At 36.3% G+C, this 16,722-nt stretch overlaps 3 protein-coding genes across 3 annotated transcripts; all 3 read right to left on the bottom strand.

Annotated features, from left to right (window-relative positions):
- Positions 1 to 163: 163 nt before the first annotated feature.
- LOC140768971 (pterocarpan synthase 1-like) lies at positions 164 to 964 on the bottom strand. The gene has a single exon (XM_073109464.1). It carries the CDS (start codon positions 810 to 812, stop codon positions 267 to 269), a length of 546 nt encoding a protein of 181 aa, XP_072965565.1. The 5' UTR covers positions 813 to 964; the 3' UTR covers positions 164 to 266.
- A 2,259-nt stretch (positions 965 to 3,223) lies between these two features.
- LOC140768431 (pterocarpan synthase 1-like) lies at positions 3,224 to 3,778 on the bottom strand. Its single transcript, XM_073108697.1, has one exon. The coding sequence runs from the start codon at positions 3,776 to 3,778 to the stop codon at positions 3,224 to 3,226; it is 555 nt and encodes a 184-aa protein (XP_072964798.1).
- A 2,066-nt stretch (positions 3,779 to 5,844) lies between these two features.
- LOC140768430 (dirigent protein 1-like) lies at positions 5,845 to 6,408 on the bottom strand. Its single transcript, XM_073108696.1, has one exon. The coding sequence runs from the start codon at positions 6,406 to 6,408 to the stop codon at positions 5,845 to 5,847; it is 564 nt and encodes a 187-aa protein (XP_072964797.1).
- Positions 6,409 to 16,722: the final 10,314 nt, after the last annotated feature.

The raw sequence follows: 16,722 nt of genomic DNA, 5'->3' as shown, positions 1-16,722 counted from the left end.
ACGTTTTAGTTGAGTGGGGAGTAATAACTCCATCAGGTGGTTTCGAGTCAACATGGCTTAGAAAGAGGAGTCATCGAGCCCATATGTATAACTCGAAAGCTAGCTAGCCAAAATACTATTTTAATTATAATTACTATATGGATAACCTTGAAATTTGTTAACATTTTTTTTTGTTTTAGATGAAAATTTTATTCATATTAACCATGCCATCTGCAAATTACTAGTAAACTTCTGGCAGAATGCCACTCAGAGGACAACGGAGAGCATTACATCGGCCTTACAGTTAACTTCTCATGATGCGCCACGTAAACATCAATCTCTACAATCAGAAAATCTTCACTGGAGTTGATCAGCTTGACGAAAGAAAACCCCCTCGCCATCCGAAACTGGCCGGCGCCGCCGACGACGCTGCGCTCCGAGGTGGTCGGCGGGAATACCACCCCGAGCAACGAGATAGCGCTCCCCTCGTACTCGCCGGCGGTGAACTTGAGAGTCATTAGCGACAGCGCGCCTTTGCGGTCCATGTCAACGCCGGTTTCGACCCCTTCCGCCCTCCCAATGAGCCGCGAGCTCGGCTCCGGCCCCTCCCGGAGCGGAGCGTCGACGACGTTGATGTCTCCGAACTTGGATGGGCTCTTGTTGTTAAGGCTGGCAATAGTGTAGATTGTGGCATTTGGACCTCTTGATACCTCGTGTAAGAACACGCGTAGGTGGGTGTACTTCTCTTTAGGTAGGAAGAATTCTGAGCCAGTGGCAAGTGTGCATAGGAGGAGAAGGAAGAGGAAAGAGTAATAGAGTGAAGAAGACGCCATGGGAGACAGTGTTGCCAATGGAAGAGTTTTCTTAGTTTGTATATATATATATATGGAATCTTTGCTTGGCTGCTATGTAGTATTAGTAAAGTACTTGGAATTGGCTAGGTTATCACAAAGGATCAGGGAGTCTTATATAGATAAGTATGGCATCTGAAATCGGAGGCCTACGTGAAGAAAAACGGGACAATTGAATTAAGTCTATGAAAAGGATCTCTCTATATTTATATGCTTGGCAATCTTTCTGGTTAGCTGCTATCTAACATTCTCGACGTCATGATTGTTTGTATGTAGAATTCGCCGATGTAAGTGTTAGCTGTGGCTCGGTTTTCACGAAGAACAACAAGTCTCATTTCGTTTCATATTGGTCAATTGACTAAGTGGAAATTGGATGCCACGCGAGAAGAAAAAGAAAATATAATGATAATTAATTATAAGATTTTAAAAGAAAGTTGGGGAGATCTGTACATTTCTTCATAGTAAAAGACAAGCTACTCCTAGTTAAAAATCTTATATATCCAAAAGACAAAGTAGTAGTTAATGTATTCTTATTTATTCTCCACAATAAGAAGACAAATTAGTTAACACTTAATCGCACAACAGTGGTTTGGGATTCCATCATAATTGATTGTGCTGGTTGGTCCTGATACACTATCAAATGTGTACTAGCATATTTTGATTGTGCCCACTCATATCCCACAACTCTTTGAAATTTTTTTTTATTTTTTTATTTTCTAGCATGATTAGATCAATCAGATATATGCGGATGATGCATTGATTAGCTAATATTTATTAAGTATCATATTTAAATTGACTAAAAGTATTAAAAAGATATACATAAACTCTTAGGCCTTCACCTAATAACTTAAACTTTTGAGTCAAGTTGTGTTCTTAGATTTGTGCCAAATCTTGTTTCACTTATGAAATCGAGTTGATAGTTCTATAATTTGGGGGTACTCTGAAGTGATTTGATGTAACTAATTTAGTGAATATGATGATCTGTATGCAGATTCTTATGGAAGAGTCATGACAAGCAATTAAGCTTGGGCTTGTGGGATAGCTTAGATGAGTAGATTCATGATGAATCATAAAGAAGCAGTTAATTTCTATGAAAACCAAACTCTTGAGATCGATAGGCGACTGGAATAAATATTAGTAGCAATGCTTGGTTTTGAATTCGAGAGGGAGTAGCAGATGTTATGCATAGATGTGAGGAGTTGAAAGAGTTTATATAGATTTTGATGTCTTCACGTAATAGCTTGAGCTTTTGAGTTAAAGTTGAATTTTAAGATTTGTACCAAATCCTATTTTATTTAGACTAGGACTCCTCTATATTCTAACATTATTGGAAAGCTAGTGATGTATATTTTTAATGCATAATATATTTTCAACGAGCAGAGCTTGAGTACCATTACAATTTTGCATGTTTTATCTATATTTTCATAACATATATAAATATTAAGTTTTTCAATTGCATTCTAATCTTTGTTCAAATATTTAGACTCTTAATTACCATTACAATTATGCATATCTTTTAATTAATATTTTTTTATTTTGTTTTTAGTTTATAAATTCAATTCACCAGTCTTTTTTTTTTTGTGTCTAGTTGATCGAACAATATTTATTACCTCAATCAGTATAATCAATTTAAGTTAATCCATTTATGATCCGCATACCCTTTTGTGATATAGCCATTTATAGACCAAAACTTGATAGGACATAAAAAATCTATTTATAATCTGAATAAATTTGTTTTAAATAAACTCATTAATGATTGTAATAGATCATACAAATTCGAATAATGCATGCAATATATTTAAAAAATAAATCATGTTTGTATTGAATATTCAAACCTACTAATAAATAGATCATGTATCGTGACTTGAACTTGACCCGACCAGTCACAACTAGACCCAATTAACACCCTGTCCAGGGTCCTCTCATCAAGACCTGGGCCAAAATAGTGGGCTGAGAGCTATCTAGCATCAGAGGGAAAAGAATTAAATCTCTCAAGTTGGAGCATATTTATCATAATCGGATTGAATTGAGTGATAGGGTCGTTGAACATACATTAAACTGATTCGATTTTGTTATTAAAATAAATAAGTAATTGATTAGATAAGAATCAAATCGGCCAACCTCGTGGTTAAACACAAGTCCGTCCGTAGAAAGTCCACACCAAAATGTCAGTATCCCTAGTCCCACAGTACTCCCGACTGCGTCACAGGCATTAACTAAATATTTTTTTATCTAATTAAATTTTATTAACACCTCCGTCTTAGGGTGGAATAAAAGATCCTAGAAAGTAGAAACAAGATAACAACGTCATTGACTGAATCAAAGGTCCTCTTGATTTTATTACTTAGTAGTAAACAGTACCACTCAAAGGACAACCGGGATCTCTACTGACTTCATTGGCTTACATCTAAGTTCTCATAATGCACGACGTAAACATTAAACTCCGAAACCAGATACTCTCCCTCCCAGCTGATCAACTTGGAGATAGTAAACCCCCTCGCCATCCGAAACTGGCCGGTCCCACCAACGACGGCGCGCTCCGTGGCGGCCGGCCCCACGATCATGCCGAGCAACGTGACTGAGCTGCCGCTGTATTCGCCGGCGGTGAACACGAGAGTTATTATCGACAGCCCTGCATTCTGGACCATGCCGACGTCGAACACGACCCCCTGCGCCCTCCCGATGAGCAGCGAGCTCGTGTCGGTCCCCTCCCTGAGAATGGAGTCGACGACGTGGATGTCTCCGAACGTGTAGGTGGGTGAGCTCTCGTTGAGGTTCACAACGTTGTAGATGGTGGCATTTGGGCCACTTTCGATTTCATGGAAGAAAAGGCGTAGGTGGGTGCGCTTCTCTTTAGGTTGGAAGGAGTCTGAGCTAGTGCTAGTGGCAAGTGTGCAGAGGAGGAGAAGGAAGAAGAAAGAGTAGTATTGTACTGAAGAAGAGGCCATGGGAGATATCGTTGCCGGTGGAAGGATCTCTTATGGTGTATTTGTAGACAATCTTTGCTTGGGCTGCTGCTATCTACCATTCTTAAGTCGATTGTTCCTACGTAGAATTCAGTGAGGTAATTGTTAGATGTGGCTCGGTTTCAACGGATAACAGTATCTCTTGTTAGGATTCCAATCGATCAATCGACTAATTAGAAATTGGAGGCAAAAGAGATTTGAAGGATGTTGATGTTATAGGAAAAAGACAAACTGCTCCTAGCTGAGACGACAAATTAGTAGTTAACTGCAGTCAGCGATCAAAATATCTTTTCATTTTATATAGAAAAAAACAAAACCTTAAAAGAATTTAAGCAAAAGTTCCAAAATGTTAGAGATAATAAAGTTGAAACATAGGGTATCTATTTTTAATTATATAATTTTTTTCTTTTTTATATTAGGAAGGAGATGAGCTTACTCTTTGCACTGCACAAAATATTTAAAAAACTTAAGCCCAGGATGATAATGAGCGGCATGTGCTAAGTTTTTGTCCGCCTAACTTAGCTCGAAAGCTTAATCTAGTATGCCCACCCATCTGATAGATCATCTCTAAATTAACCCCATGACGGAGAATACAAGGTTAGCAGATTGGATTAATTCAGTACTTACCCAACGATGCAATATCTTAATTCTAATTCATTGATTGCATTAAATTAAACCTTTCCCCTTTCAAATGTTAATTGGAATGGAGAAGTTTAGCCTTGACCGTTGTTAATCTCATTATGCTAAAAAGCAGAGATAATTAAACTAAACACTGTGAACTATTACTCTCCGGAAACTATTTTGCTCTCATTTTAGAGGAAGAAAAGAGAGAAATATTATGGGTAAAATAGTTATTTAATATTTTTTTTATTAACATCATTGAGAGTTAAATATTTTTTATAGTTTAAAAAGTTAATGTGTTAAAAATAATATGGGGTTGAAATTAGACCAATGTTCCATCCAATTTTGATATCTAAGGGTAGGAAGTAGGGGTGTAAATGAGTCAAGCCTAAGCGAGCCGGCTCTAGCTCAGGCTCGGCTCGAAATTACTTTCGAGCCTCATAATTTTGTTTAGGCTCGGCTCGGCTCAACTCGAGCTGAGCCTAACCGAGCCCAAGCAAAGGCTCGAGCTCTATTAGAGGATGAGGCGGTGGCCGCTTGCCGAAGGAGTCGGAGACGGATGGAGGAGAAGGCAACGACGAGGAGATGGTGAATGAAGAAGGAGGAAGCCACCGGAGTGGACAAGAAGGAAGCCAACGGAGTGGACAAGGAGGAGGAGGCCAACGGAGAGGAGGACGTGGCGCCGTGATGGTGGCTTGCCGATGGAGGCCGGCGAAGAGGGAGGAGGTGGCGGCACGTGGGGTGAGGCTATGAGTGGTGATCGAGTAGATGAGGGTGAGGGTGGGAGTGAGGGTGAAGGTGAGGGTGGGGTAGGTGAGGGAACTGACGGTGATGGCCTGATGGGTGAGGATGGGGAGGGTGACATGGAGAAGGTGATGTGATGGGTGAGGGTGATGGATGGGTTACGAGTGAGAGTGAGGATGGATCAGTGAGGGACACATGGCAATATTTTCTTATGCCACATATCCTTAGTTATAGTTAGTTAGGCTATCGAGCCTATCGAACTGAGCCTGAGCGAATCGGCTCTAGCTCAGACTGGGCTCAATATTAATTTCAAGCCTGTTACAACGGCTCGAGCTCGGCTCAGTTCTGACCGAGCCAAGCCGGACTCGAGCTTCACCCGAGCCAAGCTCGAGCTGCTCGTCAAGCGTGACAGCCCTAGGGCGAAAAAAAAAGTTTAGAGAAAGAGAGTTCCGGACACCATCTTCCTATTGTAGTGCGAGTAGATTTAATTTTCTTTTTACATTCGTAATAAAAGATCCTATAAACAAGATAACACCCTCATCGACTGAATCAAAGATACTTTTGTTTTCAATACTTATAATAGTTTTTATTATAAATAAGAACTTAAAATACTTGGTAATAAAAGCTTCCAACTGAAAACAAGCCTGCGACGCAGTATCACTCAGAGGATAACAACAGAGATTTTAGTTTATAGCTAAATAATCCTCGTGATGCACGACGTAAACATCGACCTGGGCAATCAGATCCACTCCGTTAAAGCTGATCATCTTGTTGAAAGCAAACCCGCTCGCCATCCGAAACTGCCCGGTGCCGCCAACGACAGTGCGCTCCGAGGAGGTCGGCGGCACGACCAACCCTTGCAACGTGATGGAGCTGCCGCTGTACTCCCCCGCCGTGAACACGATAGTTATTATGGACGACCCGGCGTTGCCTTCCATGTCGACGTCCACGACGATCCCTTGCACCCTCCCGATGAGCCGGGAGCTCGGGTCGGACCCTTCCCGGAGGACGGAGTCGACGACGTGGATGTCACCGAACGAGTAGATGGATGAACCCCCCTTAAGGCTTACCACGGTGTAGATTGTGGCGTTCGGGCCGCTTTCTACTTCGTGGAAGAAGAGGCGTAGATGGGTGTGCTTCTCTTTAGGTAGGAAGAATTCTGAGCCAGCTGTGGCAAGTGTGCAGAGGAGGAGGAGGAAGACGAAGTAAGAGTAGTAGAGTACTGGAGAAGAGGCCATGGAAGACATCGTTGCCTATGGAAGGAGCTCTTAAGGTGTACTTTTGTACATATATAAGTGCAATGGCTAATGTTATATATAGCTTAGATATTAATCTACAAAGGATAAGAAAGTCCAGTTTGGATTACTATCGGTCAATTGAGGCAATTAGATAAGTGAAGGGTGTCTATCGGAAAAGTTGGATGTATGCTTGGTAATCTTTGTTTGGGCTGCTATCTAACGTTCTAAAGACTAAAAGTTTTTCCTTGTGGAATTCGCTGATGTATTAAGTGCTCGATGTGTAGTTGAGTTCAGAGACAGCTACTAAAATCTTTTAGCTGTTTTCGTAATTCCCCATTATAGTTGATTATATTAACAAATAAATGTAAATAACTAAAATACCTTCTTCTTTTTTCAAAATTTAAAGTGTAAAAGTATTTATGAATAATTTTCAATCTTAGATAAAAATAAAGAAATTTTCCTTCTACCATAATATTAGGTAAAGTATTGGATAATCTTTTAAAAATAATTTATACAATGATAGAATAATCTATTTTTGATCTAAGATCAGTTTTTAACTATGATTAATTAAATTTAAAAAAGAAAAATGACACTTTTAATTTTTGGTGGCAATTATGTAAAACGTCCTACTCTATAGGAAATTAAAGACAAACTAGAAAGAAGTGGAGTGCTGATCAAAGCATCCTTTATTACAAGGAAAAGAAGAGTTAGTTGGCAACTCTTGGAAAATAAATTAATATAGTCAAGAAGAAGTCCTTTTTGTTTACCATAAGTCAAAATAATTTAGTTATGCCAAGCTTGTTAGCTAGTGTAGGAAGAGTGAGGACAGAAAGGTTTTCCTTTTCTTTTCTTTGTTACTGGAAATTAAGGAGAGGAACTTAATTACCTTTGCACATACTAAACCCAATCCTCCCATGTATTTCACCTGTTTTTAAAGTTGACGTAAAGAATATTGTCACAAAAAGTTTGAAATTTAGAGATGTTTCATATTCATATTTGTTACTTTCCTCGCCTGTTTAATTCGAATCGACTTATTTATAATTAGATTGAGCTGATGATAAATTTTAATGGTTAGATTTGAGAGATATATATGAAAAAGTTTTAGAAAGGTGTGCAAGTTAAATTAATTGTTTTAAATGATATAAATATGCATATCAATTTTGATATATATATGTAAATAAGAGATTTTAGAAGGGTATACGTACCAAAAAAAATTTGAAATAAAATAATATTGAACTGATTTGTTTGTGACTTAAATTATAGGCTGAAAATAGACTTGATTAAATGGCCCAGCTCGCCTGTGCCCGACCCAACCCGCCCCAGTTTGGACCGGGCTAAGCTCGGTTCTGGACCTCGGTATAGGCTCGGCCCGACCCGAGTCCGAACTACCCATGGGCGACACGTGTCAGCTCTTTGCCCGTCCAACCCGGCTCGAAAGCACCGCTCATTTTGCCCACCCCCATTTTGCTACAGTAGCGTGCCCGTTCTGCTACAGTGAAAACCAACGGAATTTTTGGTGTTGTACCGTTCTATATTTTTTTAAGCACACCTTTAAATTTTAATTTATTATTATTATTTTTAAATGGAGGAACAAAATAATTTTTTTTTAAATAAGCTAATGATAAAAAAATTTCTAAAAATAGCTAAAAGGTGGGTTGGGCCGAGTGATTGGTGGGTCGGGCTGGCCTAACCCGGCCCGCTAGCCCGATCTCTCGTGGGCTGACGGATGGTAACAGACTAGACTATTCTAGTCCTACCCAAATCTCGGTTCGGCCAAAGTGATTGATGGATCGAGTCATTAACAAATACTTAAGTCTCGATTGGCCCAAAACAGTCCGGCCGGCCCAATAATTATGTCTAGACTGGAAAGTATATTCTCCTTCCTTTCAGAAGAGAAAGTTGATTTGGAAAAAAAAAAAAAGAAGAGGAAACAGAGAGAGTGAGTCTTTAGAGAAGTTAAACAATAAAAAGTAAATACTAACAAATTAGTTACTAAATATAATTTTTATATGTAGATAAATACGAAAAGAACGAAGAAGCTAGAATAATTCAGAAAGAGTGAGGCACCGCTAGCGAAGAGAAGGCATGCGAGGACCCATAGCTCCATTTCGCAGTCCTATCATCTATGTTGTGTAGCATTTTCAACACACTGGATCTCTAAGCTGGTGGATCCCCTATGACATATCGTGATTATTATTTCTACTAAGATACACCACCCCAAAACGCATCAGAGCATTTCCTCTGTTACTTGATTAACTAATAAGTAAACTAGAATTTTAGTATTTTATTATTGCTTATCCTTATAAATATTTTCTTAATAATAGGTGTGCCAACTTCTATCAATTTATTATTATTTTTATCTATATAAAAAAAAGATAGTTAAAAGAGAAAAATAAAATATGACTAATTTACCTTTATAATTTAAAAAAGTGATCTATACTGTCGGTTCATATAAATGGTACTTCTAATTAATTTTATTTAGTATTATTTAATCACAACCTTTGGATTAGGAGAGAGAAATGAATACTTCTTATTGAATTAAGTTTTGTAACTGAGCAGCAAATAACTTATTACAACATATACGCACGTAGTTCGCATTACCATCAGACCATTGGACATATACTTAGTAATGCATGTCAATAAAATTGAACTCGATGACAAACAGCGCAGTCGACTGGCCGACGACGCTGCTGATCTCATAACCTCGTACCAGTCGGAATTTCCCACACCCTCCGACGACCGTCCGTTCCGCGGCGCTTCCATTGTACTCCGATGCCTCTGTGAACACGAAGCTGATTGGAGTTAGAACTGGCCGGTCCTCCATGGACGACCTAATGCTCATGCCTTGTGCTCTCCCCGTGAGCTTAGAGTTCGGCTCGGGGCCTTCTCTGAGAGCACCGTCGAACACGACGATGTCCCCGAAGGTGTTCGACGTTATGCCCACGATCGGTTATCTCGTGGAAGTTAGAAAGCGCGAGTGGGTTTTCTTCGAGGCTGCTCCAATTGATCGAAATGGACGACGATAAGAGAAGAAAGAAATGGATAGACCCGACCCGGCCCGGCCCAATGGAGTAATAATTCTGAACGTGACCCGCTAAAAAGCGGGTTGAACGAGTTAGGAGTTGAGTTAGGTTGGTCGGGCCTAGTAAAGACGATAAAAGCAATGAGATATTTATCAATTCTGATCGCTTTTAAGTATCCGAATTACCCCCATTAGGTTGCAAGAGAGTTAAGAAGATTGTTAATTTTATCATAATTGAGTAGTGTTATAATATTAGTGCAACGTGTAAGATGGTCATTTATAAACTCTTGCATATATATATTTATAAAATTTTCCAAATAGGACGTCCTTATCATAGAAAATATGTGGGGAATCAAATGCTGCGATAAATCAAATAGACCCTGCCAATATGATGGACGTGACCGGACCCAAAAATAATAATAATAATAATAATAATAATAATAATAATAATAATTGTTAAAAAAATTAGATATAATAAATATTGTACGAATCTGTCAATTAGTCTATAATCTTCGATGCATGAGATCGACAGAGAAGACCCCACTCGTCCAGATGCGAAGTCCAGTTCACAGAAAAGGACTTAATTGGGACCCACTTCATGTAATGACGTGGGCCCAACCTTAATTGATTCCTAGGGTTGCGAGTGGCGATCCAGACTAGCTCTTATCAAACTTTGATTTCTTGAAGTTAGGTTGCAAAAAAAACGTGTTCATTGTTAGCCGTTGATTACGCCTTCCATTTCACGAAGACTCTTTGATACAGCGTGAGAGGGGGAGAAGGGCTGTGACTCTTTGACATACCCTAGAGGATGCACAAGAATAAGGTCTCTAAACTTAGCCTGCGGCTGTGACTCCAAAAAGAGAGGAACAGTCTCTTTCTTCACCTAACTATTTGCTTGGGAGAGAGGAGAGAAGAGAGAAGGCAAAGCTACTTGTGACGAGGAAGAAAGAAAACCCTAACTCTGCTAGTATACACAAACAACAATAAAAATATGAAAAAACTACGATTCGATTTTGATTTTTTCTCTATTTTTATTGGAATTAAATTGTATGGTCATGACATATCAACCAACATATTCTTTCTAGTAACACATGGTGGATGATTGATAGAGCTTATGGGACAGGAGGATTGCTATATTTTTTAGTTGATGTGCTTAAACACCAGAAATACAACGGAGACAGTGAGAGCTTTAGTAGGCTCTTATCATGTTTCCATGGAATAGGAAATCTATATCATCAGATATGACTAAATAGAAAGCTAAGAGGTGTTCAAATGTCTGGCACTATTTCTTGAACTCTAAGTCATGATTATAAATACTTAAGCTTGGGTTTTAAACTGACGAACCTATATTTGCATCATCATGTCACCAGTGGATTGAAACCATCTCTCTCTCTCTCTCTCTCTTCTATAATTCGGTTTGAGTTTGGTGTTCTTAATTCTAATACATTTGATGTTCTATTTAGGTAGGAAATTTCACTAATTTAGCAAGATCTTCTAGAAGTACCTGTGTCAAATCAAGTTAGGTAAATCAAGTGTTTGCATAAAAGTCTTTATTTCAACAATCACATTTTCCGAGTTATCTTATTCATATGATTATCTTTTAAAACTCATTATGTTTGCATGAATACATTTTGATTGACGAGACATAGAAACCCTTACAAGAATGATGTTCTGTTTTGTTCTTTTCCTATAGTTAAATGAATAGATTTTCTAATTGTTAGTTAGGTAAGGGTTCTTAAGATAAATATAAGATGTTGTAAGAGACTATGGATGCAAAACCGTTTAAGATTCAGTTTTGCTTAATGTCAAATTTCAGACTAGAGTACCATTTGCCTTTTTGCAACTTCGTCTCCTTCAATCAAGCTTGCCAACCTACTTGCGTGATTTGATACAATCCTCTCTCTAGATTCACATCGCTTTCCATTTCCACTTGTTTCGGAGACATCAAATTGAATAACTTTTTAAGTCTTTTCGTTTGAAATTTGATGAGAGAAAGTGGTAAAGGTTTGAAAATTTTGTAAACTTTAGCATCCCGTTCTCAGTTCTTTTTTCTAAAATAATTTAAGAAAATGATATTTTTCTTTCATTTTTATTTTAGTTTGATTGAAATTTAAAGTATCCTGTGAATTTTAATTTGACATATAACCTCCCTGTGGTTTTAATTTGTTATTTTGAGATATTTGTACAACTTAAGCTTTTAGAGTATTTGATAAGTTAACATAGAATGTATCAAACTACTTGCCTCAATCTGTCGAGGAGATGCCATATGCCCAAATGATGCTGGTATTAACCTAATCTAGGGTTTTTTTCAACACATTTGATAAATCATGGGACTCAATTTGTAAATAATCAAAATAGAGGGTGTAAATCACAAATAGGTTAAAAAAACATGGTATTAAATATAAAATATAAACCTAATGTTAACTTAATATATAATAATTATAAGACGGTTATGTTAGGTGCGTCATAAATGAAAGTCTGGGAGGAACATTAAGAACTGGTAAACTGTAAGAAAATAAAATATAAATTTTCCTATGGAATCAATTTAATTAGGTTGCAAGAATGTCATGGTTCATGAAGTCTCATAAAATACTGTAACGAAAACCAGTAGAGTAGAATGGCGAGTGGTTGGCAAGTTTGGATAACCTTAAATATTTAGACTTTTAAATTAGAGTTCGAACCGAACCTAATTTTGAATCCAAAATCAAATGCATGTGGTTTAGAAATACCAACCCCCCACCCCCCAAAAGGTTAGGTCTAGTGTACGACATTTGAAATAAAAAAATAAATAAAAATATAGCATCGATTTTCCTAGGTTTTAATTTGGCTATAGATCTAAAATTTAAAATGTTCCACAGCTTGCAAGAGAGTTGTATACGTTTTCACTACCAGCTCATAATTTGACAATTTGAGAAGCCACCTATCATTCGTTGTCCCTTTTATGAAATGGGAATGGCCCAAGTGGACCATTGTCGCATCTTCAATTTATTATATATATGCATTTGCCAACTCATTTCTCATACATATACATAATAATAATAATAAAGAGAAATTTGTATATAACGCTTTGCCTTTAAATAAAATTATAGTTTATATCCTATATTTTTATACTATATAAATCGAGCCCTATAATTTAGTAAATATGTACAGAAAATACTACCATTAGATTTATACAAAAAAAATTATGAAATATTCTCAACTAAGTCATACTAAGGACATTTTAGTCATTTAAAAATAAAATATTTTCACAGTGTTAATCTAAATTTAATCGAGGGTTTTTTTTTTGCACATATTCATTAAATTATAGAGCTCAATTTATTGATAGTAAAATATAGAGTGTAAATTATAATTATGTTAAAAAATAAAGTATTATATATAAATTCTTTGTATAATAATTATCCTCACTCTAATAATTGAGTATGAGAAGTTAAAAGTAGATCATGTGAATATTAGTAAAATTGTTGAAGAGAATGACTCATATTCTCCTATATTCTCCTATGCCAAAGTTGAGAGGAAAAATATAATAAATATATATATATATATATATATATATATATATATATATATATATATATATATGGACACTAAAAACTGTCAAGGGAATATGTTATCAAAATCCTCAAACTATTTTTGAGAAATAAATATCATTATGCAAGATAAGAAAGTTTTTTAAGAAAAAATAACTGATAAATATTTTACATGCAAAATTATATATATTTGTTAACTTATATAAAATATATGTTATTAACTTCAAGAGTACTATTTGCCAACTTAATTAGGTTTGAGGAGTTAATCAACTCCCTGATTGTGATCTGATCAGATCTGGCCCACAATTTGATTATATTTTGTTTCAACTTGTTGGTAGCTCGAGGAAGATATAGATGGAGAAATCAATCACCAATATATACAGTAGATGCAATAATCTAATCACTTCAGCCAATTAAGCAAGAAATTATACTTGTGAAGAAATTGAGTATGAATATTAAGTAAAGAGTTAGGTAAAGATAGAGTCAATAATATATTTATGAAATCAAACAAACAAACAGAGGTTTTTCTCTTCTTCTCTTTTTCCTTCAATCATGAACCTAACCAGAGAAGATTATATTTAATTGTCAACATACAATTTGAAGTCAATATACTTACAACTGACATGTTGCAAAAGATGGAGACATCTTATCTTTTATTAAAATATTTTAGGATTTTTTACTTATTACTACTGAATTATTTCTTAAAACTATCTAATATCATAGTATAACAATATAAATCTTAAAAAATAGAGGTATTTTTAGTTATTTATATGCATTTTTAAAATTTTAAAAAAAAATTTAAGGTCAGGATTTAGGGTTTAGGGTTATTTTACGTCGATTAATTTTAAAAAGTATTTTTTCATTTGAGTGTGTGTCAGTGTGTGTTTCATGCACCCATTCTGATAATGTAATATGGGTGTGGCGGAGGGGGCTAAAATTGGGAGTACGGATATATGTCGAGTGATGTCCCATCAGCATGATGACCATCTCTTCATAGCTTACCATGACCACCACGCTGTTTTCAAGAATGGGACGACTTTTAATCTGCACCACTCCAGGTGCATGCCGATAATAAATACGCCTATTTTACGAAAAGTTATATGCATAATATCATGGCCATTGACCAACAACGTTGGGAAAAAAAACTCAATTCTTTTATGTCTTAGTAACCAGAAAATTAAGTATTTATGGACATCTGAAAAAAAATATAATTATGTACATTTAAAAGTACAATTTTATTATTATAAAAACTTTTAAAAGAATTTATGTAAATGTACTAAAAAGATCGGCTAATATTAGGATGCGATATACAATAAAGATAAGAATGCAATAGAAAGTGAGAAATATTTGTGAGTAAATTGGTGGCAATCAGGTCGGTTCGTATCAAATCATCTATATCAGGTAAAAGATCGGCACAGTTCATCATATATGAACGAGAAAGTTTTAATTAGTAGTTAAGGCATATATTTACTTTAACTCCTTACCCTATGAACATTATAATCATAAATTAACAATATCATTTTAAATACAGTACAGGTGGATCCACGCACTGTTGGATTCGATTGCTCTTACTGAAATCTCGCAACTCGACTGTATATTCTCTCGATCACTATTGAATCCTGTAGGCGACTACTACGATCGATGACTGTGTTGACTCCCATCCAATAGTTCCCCGCTGAATCCACACAAATTAGCTCACAACATTTTACTTAGTTTTATAAATTCTTTATTTGCTATAAACTGAGAGATGAGGTTATCAATGGAATGGGCAAGACGACAACCCTTTCACAATAAGTCGTACTGCTCTTTGAGGACTAGGGAGGGCAAAATACTACATCGCGTATTACTTAAATAAATTCCTGCGATTCCTCTTAATTTCCATACGAATTGGCATAATGCGTCGGTTGAGCAATCCTTACTTTATAACCAGTATTTGTTTTAATACCTTCTATGTAGTGATAAGAAAGATACAATATTAGCTACATTATTAGCATATCCCAGTCCACCGTCCCACGTTGCAACCTAACGAATAAAGACAACGTACAATTCCTTTCCATGAGAATGAGACTCAATGAGTACTTATGATTCTTTTGAATTTTAGCAATCAAATTAGTATAAAGGTTTGAAATCATATTAAACCAAATACTTAGGCCATTAGTTAGGTAGAGGTCTAAAACCAAGTTTTTATGTCTAAGATCCTTCTGTATGGGTCCAAAATACAATTCCTCGTAAGTTATCAAATTGGTCGCACCAAACCGACGTATTATTTGTGGCATATAATGGTACAAAATTTAAGTCATAGACACATAGTTTGATCATAAGTTAGGTTGGCATTTGGCATTTGGCATTTGCTCTCTCTCTCTCAGTCTCACACCCCGTGGAATTAAATGTTTCACTATTGCGTTGCTTTCAATGCAAATGCAAATGCTCGTCTTGTCTTGCTTGCGTCCTTACGTTTCTTTCTTTGGGCAGTCTTCCAAAGGTCTAAAATCATATATATGCATCATGCCAAGGCAAAGAGAAAACGTAATTCTGGCCTCAGATTTCTACTTTCATTGAAAGCTACGTACTAACAATTTTTATGTGGGGATTTGGCAAAAGAATCCTTAGCGACAGGGTCAAGTGTATCATTTTTTCTCGGCCATTGGATAATAAAAGTATACAACTTTAAATTAGTGATTCTGTTCAGGAAAGTGATAGAAAACCTCGTCTTGCTTGATTCCGAGCGACCTTTCGAAATATGAAAAGTATTTGTATCTTGTTTTTTAAATTAACAAAATATAGGGTGGTTTTTATACACATTCCATCCATACTGTACTAATTTATTCGGTGCTCTAAAAATTAAAAAGATAAATAAATAAATTAAAGGAGGCATAAATCCTACAAGATTCCGTATTAAATTAGGACGCCTTACCGAGTTCCCTTCAAACATATAACTAAATATTCTTCTCCTTTTAAAGAAATATTATTTTTTTGGATTAAGAAGTGGGCAGGCACATCACATGGGGAACACCGGAGTTACAGCACATTTGCACAAGAGTCCTATAAATTTAGGAGTCTTTATTCTTCTTGTTGCCTTCACACACAAATCTATTCCCATGGTTATAATTATCTTTTTATCCATAGAACTAAATAAAAATAATTTTTAAGAAAGAATATATATAATTACAGGAGTCTAACTGAAAATTAATCATTTAAAAATATATATAGTATTTGTTTTTGTTCCTCTTAGTTTCTACTGGGGAATATGGGGAACAAGCACGCCCTTGTGTTGTTGTTTGGTTGGCCAAGCTTCTCATCAACAATTAAAAGAACTTTCTCCTAGAGATGTGGTCCCTTATCTCACATGCTGTTCTTTATATCTTTATACGCAATAATGGATCTCAGTATTTGTCACATTGTGTGGTCATAACTACTCGTATAACATTCCTCTTGCATTGTGTGTGGATAAAACTTAGAAGATTTATTATATGCTATTCCTAAGAATTATCTTTGGGAAGAACCAGATCGAAGGTTGACGAAATCGTACAGTTTGCAAGGGGGAAGAAAAGAGACAAAGCAAAGAGTAGGTGCAACTTCTCCGAAAGTATTTGACGGCCAGAGGAGTGATGGAGATGAAGGGAAATTGGAGCAGTTAAAAAAAAATGAACTTTAAACTCCAATTCCTAACCTTATTAAAGAGTAATCGCTGTCTCTTATGGGGGACCTTTAATTGTTCTCCAACTAAAGCTGGTACTTTGGATTCTCTCTCGCTTAGGCAAAAGACGCAGCTGG

This window comes from Typha angustifolia, chromosome 10, assembly GCF_048772165.1.
Source record: "Typha angustifolia cultivar Huaian chromosome 10, ASM4877216v1, whole genome shotgun sequence".
In the NCBI taxonomy this organism is placed as follows: Eukaryota; Viridiplantae; Streptophyta; class Magnoliopsida; order Poales; family Typhaceae; genus Typha; species Typha angustifolia.
This window is presented reverse-complemented; position numbering and strand designations above follow the sequence as displayed.